The 12888-nt window shown below is 43.9% G+C and overlaps 1 protein-coding gene across 12 annotated transcripts in view; it reads left to right on the plus strand.

The window, feature by feature from the left end:
- Window positions 1–12888, plus strand: part of WNK2 (WNK lysine deficient protein kinase 2) — a 150386-nt gene that overhangs the window by 117683 nt on the left and 19815 nt on the right. For all 12 annotated transcript variants that reach the window (XM_059072915.2, XM_059072917.2, XM_059072918.2 and 9 more), the window contains 2 exons: window positions 3259–3303; window positions 4776–5035. In XM_059072915.2, the coding sequence (XP_058928898.1) occupies window positions 3259–3303; window positions 4776–5035 (305 nt within the window). The remainder of the gene's footprint in view (window positions 1–3258; window positions 3304–4775; window positions 5036–12888) is intronic.

The following is a 12888-nucleotide window of genomic DNA, read 5'->3' on the forward strand; positions in this document are numbered from 1 at the left end:
GGGCAGGCCCCATACCAGCTAGAGGATGAAGCTCAGGGTGGAGTCACCCTCGGGCAGAGCCAAGACACATCCTGCTTCCCTGTTCATGCTGCACAGAAGAGTTTCAGCACTTGTCTCGGCTTGAGACTAGGTGGCTGGATACAGAGATGCCCGGAATGATGTTTTGGCTCTATATGCCATTTGTTTCTGGTGCCAGAACAGAGTGTCTAATGCCACTGTCAGGTGTAAGGCTGACCATTGGAGATACCCCTCTTGTCATGGGGAAGGTGGGGAGGCCCCTGGCTGGTCTGCACTGAGGCTGCTGGCCCCAGTTCCTGTGAGCTTCGTTAGTATTTGAACATTGATAAACAGCAGGTGTGGACATGGCTACAGGGCCTGGCCCACTTCTTAAGCAGTCTGCCCACATCGGATACCCTGGGATTTGAGGTGTCCCTTGAGCGGTCCAAGGGTCTAGACGGCACTGGGTGCCCGACAGTGCTGACCGTCCACACCAGGAGCAGCCTCTGTTTCCATGCCAAAGTGAATGTGGGGACAAGTGTTGTGGGGGCCTCACTGCACGCAGGCCTGGGTGCTGCCCGAGACCCCTGGCCTGGCTGTGAGGGCAGGTGGCTGGTGGCTCTGTGGGTGACTCCTGCAGACACATGCTGCAGCAGGACAAGGCTTTAGGTCATCCAGTGTGTTGCTCCTTTGCAGTCTGGGAAGAACAGTTTTCCCAACAGGTGGGAGAGGCTGCCAAGCCCTGCATCCCTAGCATCTGCCTTTGTGGAAGCTTCTCTGAGTCGTTCTGGGGCCTCTAAGCCAGCTCTTGCCAAGCCTTGGCTAAGGACGGAAGTCCTATAGGGGAAGACTTACTCTTCATGGGAAACCAGGGGTGGGGCTGGTTAAAACCATTATGCCCCATGTGGGCCTGATGTGGGCTTCCTGTGGGCCCACGTGGGTCCCCTGTAGGCCTCCTGTGGGCCATAAGTGGGCCCCTTATGGGTCCCATGTGGGCCCTCTGTGGGTCCTGTGTGGCCTGGTGTCCTTGTGTTGCTGCCTTGTAGCCTGCTGGCTCTGTAGGCAGGAACTTGATGTATACGCTAGCACAGTACGGGTTGAGTAGGGCTGGGTGGAAGCTTGTTCATCAGAATTTGTCTGCATGGCGGATGTTGAGGGCAGGAGCCAGGCCAGGGCACAGACATGGGGGAGGAGATTCAAGTGGCCACCTGAGGATGGACTAGGGCTCTGGTGTGAGTGTGGACTGGTTAGCCACATGATGCCTGCTCAGCTGTGGTTCTGCACTGAGCCGGACAGTGTGGCCTCAGTGTGGAGGGACCCGAATCTGGTTTGTTCGCGTTTAAAAGTCCACCCTAAGGGCTGGGAGCCATCTGTATTCTGGTCACCTCAGGGCCTGTGTTCAGCGAGGGCATGGAAGGCTGGAGGCTATCCGTGCTCCGTCTCCTCGGGCTGTGTCCAGTGAGGGTGTGGAGGTCTCAGTGGGCTGGTATCATTCTGTGGCTCTGAGCACCATGTCCTGGTGGCCAATGGCTTTGACCCTGGGTTCTCGGGAAGGTCAGTCTGGGGCCCTGATCGCAGGCCCAGACTGTGTCTAGCACTCCTAACCAGGCAGCTCCTGGGGCTGGCTGGCGTGTTCTCTTTCCTGTGAGGGTGATGGGAGGCAGCTCTGAATGCAGAGCTCTAACTGCACTAGGAGGTGCCAGGCAGGCACAGAGCAGCCTTTTGAAAGAACCTGCTACTGTGAGGCTGCAGGGACCTGGCAGAGTGATTAGTCCCATGTCCCAGGGTCATCTCTAGGGGACTGCTATGGCCCAGAGGATGCTACAACCACAGGAATCTGACTAGGAAACATGCACTCATCTGGTGCCCTGCACACTCACAGAGCCCAGGACCCTCCTCCCTTCGTGCCTCAGAGCCCCCAGAGGGCCTTGTGCTCTCAGTTGGGGTCCATCACAGGACACAGACCAGCAAAAACCCTTCAAAGTTCCCACTGAGAATCAGTCAGTCTGGATTGCTGGCCTTTTTGGTTTTATTTGCACATTAGAGACCCCAACAGAATATCACCTCCCTTTTTACCAAGTCAGCCTCATAGAACACAACAGAATGAACAAAAATAAGTGCAACTCAATTTGAGCTAGGTTTCTGAGCCCAGTGGGCACAGCTCTTCCCCAAGGAGCCTTTGTCCCTGTCCCCAAATGCAGGAGGCAGCATCTTGCCTTCCACAGTGAGAGTGCTGGGAATGGCTGTGTGGCAGGCACCCCCCAGGGAGTATGGGGTGTGCAGGGAATTGTGCTCCAGGCGAGGGGGCCGTGGGCCAGAGCACAGACAGACAGACCCTCCGTGCTAGTGTGGCCTTGCTGAGTGACCTTGGGGACACCTGAGCCATCCTTGCCCGTCCCACGTTTGCCTGCTTGGCTCCCTGGAACTCCACTGGGTAAGTCGGGTGTGGCAGCCCCTCCCAGGCAGCTCATCAGCTCTCCAGGTGGGCACTGACTGTCAGTACCAGACACTAAAGTCACTGCCCATCTGTCTTAGCACAGACAGCCTCTGGGGTGCACAGGGCCTGGCAGCATTTAGTCATGGTGTAATAAGGAGGCCTCGCCCTGCCCCAGTGGACCTGGAATACCAGATGAGGCAGCAGCGATACAGAGAATCAGGGTCGGCCCTGCCTCCCACCTGTCTAGATAGGACCCCTCATATTTCCCCACCACACTTGCCACTGGCCTGTTCAGGGCAGCCATCCAGGATCTGGGATTGGCCTCAAACCTGCAAAACAATGTATCTTTTTGCACTTGGAAAACCACCCATGGGCCTCCCTCTGGGCAGAGCTAGGCTCTGGCTCCATTGAGAGCTCTCCTGGCTGACTTTTAGTGGGTTTCCTGCCTCAACCAGCGGGGCTCCCAGAAACCTTACATTTGAAAGCCAAGCAGTGTGCTTTGCTTTTTTTTTTTTTTTTTTTTTTTCTCCTTTCTCTCTCTCTCTCTTTTTTTTTTTGAATATGCTTCTAGAGACACACACACTTCTACCTGAAGCTTGGGGCTTGGCCCTGCACCTCCGCCCCTCGGCGAAGCTCATGTGAACCTCCACACTGACTTGGGGGCCGCCCAGTTAGCCCAGGAGGCTGGTCCCTTCTCTCTGAACTGCTGGCCTTTGCTCCTCCTCGCACACTGATGACTTTTGCTTAGAGTGTGGTGGCTTGTCCCCCATGTGTGCTGTCCTGCCTAACCCTGTGGTCTTGTGTCATTTCTTCTTCCCTTGCAGGGTCTGCCTTGAAGCGTCTCTGTCTAGGCAAAGAGCACAGCAGTCGTAATTATCGGGTTTTTTACCCCTCGTCCGCTTCCATCGCATGGGCTTTATTGTGGCTAGTGTGCATCAGGGTTTCTGCGACTAGACCGGGAGCCAAGGGCCCAGCGGGTGGCCAGGCGTGGGCCTGCTCTGCACCCACCCTTCGTGGGTGCTGCTTGGCCTCCGCCTGGCGAGATAGCCGCCTTCGGGCGCCCTTTTGAGTCTCCATGGCTCCTAGAGTTTGTGCATTCTTGCCAGTTCACATCTAACAGGCTGTTCTTCTCCGGAACGTCCACATATTACCAATAATTAATTGGCTCCTTTTCCAAAACCATAGGAATGAGTATTTCCTTGAAGTGCTAAAGATGAGTGCCCCTCACAGAGGAGAGATGCCGGGACAAAATGGGTATCAGTTTACCTGGGCCGCCCACTGCTCTCATCTCATGCCTTTTTTTTTTTTTTTTTTTTTTCTGTTTTTCTTTTCTGGCTGAAATGTTCATGTAGAAATAGCAGCGTGTGTAAAATCTCATCACTAATGTTTAACTGTTTGTGTCTGTGCTGTTTCATTGCTAGCCTCTAAAGTAAACTACATATTGCAATGGCTTGTTTGAAGAGATGGTCATTAGGTTATTTATTTAATACAGAAAATTTTAAAATTGGTTTATCCAAAATTGCCAATAGGAAATTACGTGCTGGGGAAGGAAAGGGACACAATTCAAAAAAATTTAAAAGTCCTGTTTCGGTCATTAAAAAAGATCTTTGAGTGAAGTGGCCAAGTGCGCTCACCTTTGTCCAGCTCCACCTAAGCCACAGCCCCAGACCTTCCCGGGCAGCCGGGCCTCCCAGTTCCTCCTGCTACAGGCATCAGCCCCTCAGTTGGCACCAAGCCTGTGGACCCATGTCGGAAGGCTCTGGATATTTGTATCCTTTATTATCATTACACACTCTGGTGAGGAGAGGCGTGATTTCTGTGTCTTAAATTCCAAATCACCAAGTCATTATCATTCACGGAAACATCAGGAATCCAACCTATTGCAAGCATTTTTCCCTTTGCTGGAAGGATAGCAGCAGCTGCTAAGCATTCTGCCTAAAGTATTGTTGAATCTCCTCTGAATCCTCATATTAGAGCTGAGAGTGCAGAAGCGTGAGGAATTTGCCCCCAGTCTGTGTCCAGCTGCACCAGGAGTTTTCTGAACTCTCTCACATGGGGGTCTGGTGGTCCTGGGCAGTGTGGGCGCAGAGAATGCTGAGTGAGGCTGCCAGCAGCTGGGGTCCTGTCCCCTGGCTGATGAGATGGGTGATGGCTGCCTGGCAATGCCCAGTCCCCTGAGGTCGCTCCACTGTGTCTAAAACTGCATGGACCCCCACAATGCAGACCATCTCCTGAAGCAAGGTGTTGCCTGGCTTAAGCGAGACCACTGTATGAATGACTGCAGCCAGCCAGTGGTGCTGGCGTGTGGTGTCACCAACCCTGGCCTGTGTGTGCTCTCTAGGGTCCTCCACCAGCAGCCTGGTCCCGGGCCCTGAACCGGGCCCCCAACCTGCCCTGCACATCCAGGCGCAGGTGAACAACAGCAACAACAAGAAAGGCACCTTCACGGACGACCTGCACAAGTTGGTGGACGAGTGGACAAGCAAGACGGTTGGGCCCACACAGCTGAAGCCATCACTCAACCAGTTGAAGCAGACGCAGAAATTGCATGACATGGAGGCCATGGCAGGCTGGCCCCCGGCCTCTGGCGAGGCACGGGCTGTAAGTGGGGCATGGTGGGGGCTGGGCTTGCCCAGAGTCAAAGGCACAGAATGGGAATGAAGCTGTGACTCCAGATCTCAGCAGAACAGCTGAGCAGCAGGCCCTAGCCCAGTGTTGGGCAGTGTCTAGGTGGGACTGGCCAGCAGCTTGCAGGTGTGGCCTCATCCTGGTGACCCACCTCAACCTGTCTTCCACCAGAGCCCAAGCTGGCAAAGTGGGTGGGGTCTGTGTGACATACCCAGGGGACACCCCTTTTTGGGTTTTAGCTCAGGTGCCCCAGACCACGTGGGGCAGAAGTGAGGAGCTGCTTGCTGTCGTAGGTTTTTTTGTGTGAATTGTTCCTGTATTAGGACTGCTGACTTCAAAGCCTACTTGAAGGAGTATTCCCTCTTTTTCAGTCTCCTGGAGGAGTTTGTGCAAGATTATTTTATTTTTTCCTAAAATGTTTAGCAAAATTCACTGGTGAAGCCATCTGGGCCAGGAGGGTTTTGTTTTTCTTTTCAACTTTTTATTTTTTATTGGAGTATAATTGATTAACAATGTTATCTTAGTTTCAGGTGTACATCACAGTGATTCAGTTATACATATACATGTATCTATTCTTTTTCAAATTCTTTTCGCATTTAGGTTGTCACATAATGTTGAGCAGAGTTCCCTGTGCTATATAGTGGGTCCTTGTTGATTATCCATTTTAAATATAGCAGTGTATACATGTCAATCCCAAACTCCCTATTCCTCCCCCACCCTTCTCCCTGGTAACCATAAGTTCAGTTCTCTAAGTCTGTGAATCTGTTTCTGTTTTGTAAATAAGTTCATTTGTATCATTTTTTGTTTTAGATTCCACATATAAGTGGTATTGTATGATATTTGTCTTTCTCTGGCTAACTTACTTCACTCAGTATGACAATCTCTAGGTCCATCCATGTTGCTGCAAATGGCATTATTTCATTCTTCTTAATGGCTGGGTTATATTCCATTGTATATATGTACCACATCTTCTTTATCCATTCCTCTGTTGATGGACATGTAGATTGCTTCCGTGTCTTGGCTATTGTAAAAAGTGCTTCAGTGAACATTGGGGTGCATGTATCCTTTTGGACCATGTTTTTCTCCGGATATATGCCCAGGAGTGGGATTGCTGGATCATATAGTAGTTCTATTAGTTTTTTAAGGAACCTCCATACTGTTCTCCATAGTGGCTGTACCAATTTACTTTCCCGCCAACAGTGAAGGAGGGTTCCCTTCTCTCCATACCCTCTCCAGCATTTATTGTTTGTAGATTTTTTGATGATGGCCATTTTTTTTTGAGTGTGGGAAGGTTCCCCTATGATCTTTTACTTCAAAAAGTTTCAAACAGGGCTTTCCTGGTGGCGCAGCGGTTGAGAGTCCGCCTGCGGATGCAGGGGACATGGGTTCGTGCCCCGGTACGGAAGGATCCCACATGCCGTGGAGCGGTTGGGCCCGTGAGCCATGGCCGCTGAGTGCGCGTCCGGAGCCTGTGCTCCGCAACGCGAGAGGCCACAACAATGAGAGGCCCAGCAAAAAAAAAAAAAAAAAAAAAAAAAAAAAGTTTCAAACATACAAAAGATTGAAAATTCTTCAGTGAACTCTCAGGTACCTTCTACCTATGAGCTATGATTGACATTTTGCTGTTACATATTTATCACACATGTCTACATCCCTTGAGGGTAAGGTTTCCATTATGGATTTAATTTCTTTTAGTTTTAGTACCATTTGGGTTTTCTATTTCTTCTTTCTGTTAAATACTGCTTTTCTAACAATTGATACACCTCTAAATTTATCTAAGTTTTCCAATTAATTGGTATAAAGTTGTTTATAATATTTTCTCTTCACAGTTTGCAGGATTTGCAGTAATGCCTTGTTTTTCATTCTGATATTGGTGATTTCTCTGAATTTATATATTTTATTTGCCTTTTCAAAGAACTCATCACTTTGATGGTAATTCTTTATATTTCATTAGCTTCTTCCTTTTATTATTTCTTCTCTTCTATCTTTGGGTTACTTTTTTGTTCTAGAAAGTTTCTTGAGATGTGTAGTGCATTGATTTTGAGCATTTCTTCTTTTATAATACAGGCATTCAGGCTATAAAATTCCGTCTAGTGGTATTAGCTGCATTCCAAAGGTTTTGATAAGTAGCATTTTCTTTAACCTATGATCAAAATATTTTATAATTTCCGTGGTGATTTGAGGGAATATAGTTATTAATTTCCTCATGATCTTTTTGATAGTGGTTTTTGGGGGATTTTTAAAGCCTAATTGCACTGTGATAAGAGAACAGATTTTGTGTGTTTTCAGTTCTTTAAAACTTGCTGGGACTGCATTTTTGACCCAAGTTGTCAGCCACTGCTCCACAGGCACTTGAGGTCATCCTCTTTCATTCCCTCTCACGTCCACACTCCCAGTCTGAACTTTTGTTCCTCTTCTGTAGTAATCTATTGACACTGCACCTCCATGAATTTAACTCCTCAAATCTATTCTCCATTATTCTGGGACAGAACTGAGAATTCATAACACAGCTCCAAGGCCCTGCAGGTTCTGCACCTCAAGCCCTGGGCAGGCTAGTCTCTACTCTTCTGTCCAGACTCCACCACATCAGCTCTCAGTATCTGTGCTGGGCCAGGCCCTGTCGGTCAGCTCTGCTAATTCTGTTGTTCAGATGTCTGGGATTCTTAATAAGGTGTTCTGTTTTTTTTTAACTATTCACCACTATCCATTTCTAGAACTTTTTTATTATCCCAAACAAACTACTCAGTAAGAAATAATTCTCCAGTCCCTCTTTCTGGTAACTCTGGTAACCTCTATTCTACTATGAATTTGACTTCTCTTGGTACCTCATATATGTGGAATCATACAATATTTGCCCGTTTGTCACTGGCTTACCATAATGCTTTCAAGCTTCAATTTTTTTAAATTGTGGTAGAATATACATAACATAAAATTTAACATCTTAACCATTTTTAAGTATATACAGTTCAGTGGTATTAATTGCATTCATATTATTGTCCAACCATCACCACCATCCATCTCCAATTTTTTCATTTTGCAAAACTGAAACTCTATACCCAATGAAAAATAACAGCCTATATATATATATATATATATATATATATATATATATATATATATATATGCCCCCCCTTCCCTTAAGCCCTTGGCAACTACCATTCTACTTTCTGTCTCTATGAATTTGACTTCTCTAGGTACCTCATGTAAGTAGAATCATACAGTATGTGTCTATAACTGGTTTATGTCACTTAGAATAATGTCTTCAAGTTTCATCCATGTTGTAGTGTATGTCAGAATTTCCTTCCTTTTTATTTACTTATTTTTTATTACTATATTTTTATCTTTATTGGAGTATAATTACTTTACAATGTTGTGTTAGTTACTGCTGTACAACAAAGTGAATCAGCTATATGTATACATATATCCCCATATCCCCTCCCTCTTGAGCCTCCCTCCCACCTTCCCTATCCCACCCCTCTAGGTCGTCACAAAGCATCAAGCTGATATCCTTGTGCTATGCAGCAGTTTCCCACTAGTCATCCATTTTATATTTGGTAGTGTATATAAGTCAGTGCTACTCTCTCACTTTGTCCCAGATCCTCCTTTCCCCACTGTGTCCTCAAGTCTGTTCTCTACATCTGTGTCTTTATTCCTGCCCTGCCACTAGGTTCATCAGTACTGGTTTTTTAGATTCCATATATATGCATTAGCATATGGTATTTGTTTTTCTCTTTCTGACTTACTTCACTCTGTGTGACAGACTCTAGGTCCATCCACCTCATTACAAATAACTCAATTTCGTTCCTTTTTATGGCTGAGTAATATTCCATTGTATGTATGTGACACATCTTGTTTATCCATTCATCTGTTGATGGACATTTAGGTTGCTTCCGTGTCCTGGCTATTGTAAATAGTGCTGCAGTGAACACTGTAGTACATGTGTCCTTTTGAATTATGGTATTCTCAGGGTATATGCCCAATAGTGGGATTGCTGAGTCATATGGTAGTTCTATTTTTAGCTTTTTTAAGGACCCTCCGTACTGTTCTACATAGTGGCTGTATCAATTTACGTTCCCACCAACAGTGCAAGAGGGTTCCCATTTCTCCACACCCTCTCCAGCGTTTAAGGTTTGTAGATTTTTTGATGATGGCCATTCTGACTGGTGTGAGGTGACACCATGATTTTGATTTTCATTTCTCTAATGATTAGTGATGCTGAGCATCTTTTCATGTGTTTGTTGGCAAAGTGTATGTCTTCTTTGGAGAAATGTTTATTTAGGTCTTCTTCCCATTTTTGGATTGGGTTGTTTGTTTTTCTGATATTGAGCTGCATGTGCTGCTTATAAATTTTGGAGATTAATCCTTTGTCATTTGCTTCATTTGCAAATATTTTCTCCCATTCTGAGGGTTGTCTTTTCGTCTTGTTTATGGTTTCCTTTGCTGTGCAAAAGCTTTTAAGTTTCATTAGGTCCCATTTGTTAATTTTTGTTTTTATTTCCATTTCTCTAGGAGATGGGTCAAAAAGGATCTTGCTGTGATTTATGTCATAGGGTGTTCTGCCTATGTTTTCCTCTAAGATTTTGATAGTGTCTGGCCTTACATTTAGGTCTTTAATCCATTTTGAGTTTATTTTTTATATGGTGTTAGGAAGTGTTCTAATTTCATTTTTTTACATGTAGCTGACCAGTTTTCCCAGCACCACTTACTGAAGAGGCTGTCTTTTCTCCATTGTATATTCTTGCCTCCTTTGTCAAAGATAAATTGACCATATGTGTGGGTTTATCTCTGGGCTTTCTATCCTGTTCCATTGATCTGTATTTCTGTTTTTGTGCCAGTACCATACTGTCTTGATTACTGTAGCTTTGTAGTATAGTCTGAAATCAGGGAGCCTGGATTCCTCCAGCTCTGTCTTTCTTTCTCAAGATTGCTTTGGCTATTTGGGATCTTTCGTGTTTCCGTACAAATTGTAAAATTTCTTGTTCTAGTTCTGTGAAAAATGCCACTGGTAATTTGATAGGGATTGCATTGAATCTGTAGATTGCTTTGGGTAGTAGAGTCATTTTCACAATGTTGATTCTTCCAATCCAAGAACATAGTATATCTCTGCATCTGTTTGTATCATTTTTTAAAATAATTAATTAATTAATTTTTAACATGTTTTTTGGAGTATAATTGCTTTACAATGGTGTGTTAGTTTCTGCTTTATAACAAAGTGAATCAGCTATAGATATACATATATCCCCATTTCTCCTCCCTCTTGCATTTCCCTCCCAGCCCCCCATCCTACCCCTCTAGGTGGACTGTTAGTATCATCTTTGATTTCTTTCATCCGTGTCTTGAAAGACTTTCCTTCCTTTTTAACACTGAGTTGTAGTCCATTGTACGTACATACCACATTTTGTTTTAACCGTTCTTCCGTTGATGGACACTTGGGTTACTTCTACCTTTTAACTGTTGTGCATAATGCTACTGTGAACATGGGTGTATAGATATCTCTTTGAGTCTTTGCTTTCAGTTCTTTAGGGTATATACCCAGAAGTGGAATCACTAGATCATGTGGTAATTCTAGTTTTAATTTTTTGAGGAATCACCAAACTACTTTCCAGAGCAGCTGCAGCATTTTACATCCCCACCAACAGTACACAAGGGCTCCAGTTTCTCCACATCCTCTCTAATACTTTATATTTTCTGATTTTTTTCATAGTAGCCATCCTGATAGGTGTGAGGTGGTTTGCATTTTCCTAATGATCAGTGATGTTGAGCATCTTTTCATGTGGTTATTGGCCATTTGTATGTCTTCTTTGGAAAAATAATTCAAGGCTTTTGCCTGTTTTTTAAATATAAACAACAGACATTTATTTCTCACAGTCCTGGAGGCTGGACATCTGAGATGAGGATGTCAGCATGCTAGGGTGAGGGCCCCTTCCAGGTTACAGACTTCTCATTGTATCCTCACATGGTGGAAGGGGTTTTTGCCCATTTTTTAATTGAGTTGTTTCTTTTTTTGTTGTTGATTTGGAGGAATTCTCTCTATATTCTAGATATTAATTGCTTTTCAGATATGTGATTTCCAAAAATAATTCCCATTCTGTGAGTTGCCTTTTTACTCTGTTGATAATGTCTTGATGCATAAAAGTTTTTCATTTTTATGAATTCCAGTTTATTTTTTCTTTTGTTGCCTATGTCATTGGATTTGGCAATGATTTATTGCCAAATCCAATGTTATAAAACTTTCCCCCCATGTTTCCTTCTAAGTGTTCTCTAAAGATGCTAAGAGTTTAATAATTGCAGCTCTTATGTTTAGGCCTTTTATCCATTTTGAGTTAATTTTTATATATGGTGTTTGGTAAGGGACCATCTTTATTCTTTTGCATGTTGATATCTAGTTGTCCCAGCAGTATTTGTTGAAAAAACTGTCCTTTTCCCATTGAATGGTCTTGGCACCCTTGTTGAAAATCAATTGGTCATATATGCAAAGGTTTATTTCTGGATTTTCTATTCTATTCCGTTGGTCTACAGTCTATCGTGTTGCTAATATTACACTGTTTTGATTTCTGTAGCTTTGCAGTAAGTTCTGAAGTCAAGAAGTATGAGTCCTCTAACTTTGTCCTTTTTTAGGACTGTTTTGCATATTGGGATCCCTTGAGAATCCAAATGAGTTTTAGGATGAGTTTTTCTATTTCTTGAAAAAATGCCATTGAGATTTTGATAGTGATGCATCAAATCTCTATAGATTGGCTTTGGGTGGTACTGACATATTAACAATATTAAGTCTTCAAATCCACAAACATGGGATGTCTTCCTATTTATTTATGTCTTCTTTAATTTCTTTTGGCAATGTTTTGCATTTTTCAGTGTGTAAGTCTTTCAACTCCTTGTTTAATTATTCCTAAGTATTTTATTCTTTTTTGTGCTTAAATGTAATTGTTTTCTTAATTTTCTTTTCAGATTGTTCATTGCTAGTGTATAAAAATACAACTGGGACTTCCCTGGCAGTCCAGTGGTTAAAACTCCATGCTTCCAATGCAGAGGATGCAGGTTTGATCCCTGGTTGGGGAACTAGGATCCCACATGCCACGTGGAGCAGCCAAAAATAAAAAATGCCACTGATTTTGATGTGTTGATTTTCTACCCTGAAACTTCGCTGAATTCATAAATTAGTTCTATAAGTTTGTGTGTGTGTGTGTGTGTGTGTTCTTTAGGGTTATCTGCATATTAGAAATGTTATTCTGAACAGAGATAATTTTACTTCTTCAATAATTTTAATTCTTCCTTTCCAATTTGGGTGCCTTTTATTTCCTTTTCTTGCCTAATTTCTCTGGGTAGAACTTCAAGTACTACATTGAAGAGAAATGGAAAAAGTGGGCATCTCTGTCTTGATCTTAAAGGAAAAATGTTCAGTCTTTCACCATTGAGTGTGATGTTAATAAGGGTTTTTTCATATATGGCCTTTATCATACTGAGAAAATTCTATTTTATTTCTAGTATGTTGAGTGCTGTTGTCATGAAAGAGTGTTGGATTTTGTCAAATGGTTTTTCTGCATTAATTAAGATGATCATATTTTTTTAACTCTTCATTCTATTAATGGTGTGTTACATTGATTGATTTTCATATATTAAACCACCCTTGCAGGATTGCACCTGGTCATGGTGTATACTCCTAATATGCTATTGAATCCAGTTTGCTAATGTTTTAGTGAAGATTTCTACATCAGTATTTATCACAGGTATTTGTAATTTTTTTTTCTTATGATGTCTTTATCTGGCTTTGATACCAGAGTGATGCTGGCTACATAGAATGAGTTAGGAAGTGTTCCCACCTCTTC

This window comes from Kogia breviceps, chromosome 8, assembly GCF_026419965.1.
Source record: "Kogia breviceps isolate mKogBre1 chromosome 8, mKogBre1 haplotype 1, whole genome shotgun sequence".
In the NCBI taxonomy this organism is placed as follows: Eukaryota; Metazoa; Chordata; class Mammalia; order Artiodactyla; family Physeteridae; genus Kogia; species Kogia breviceps.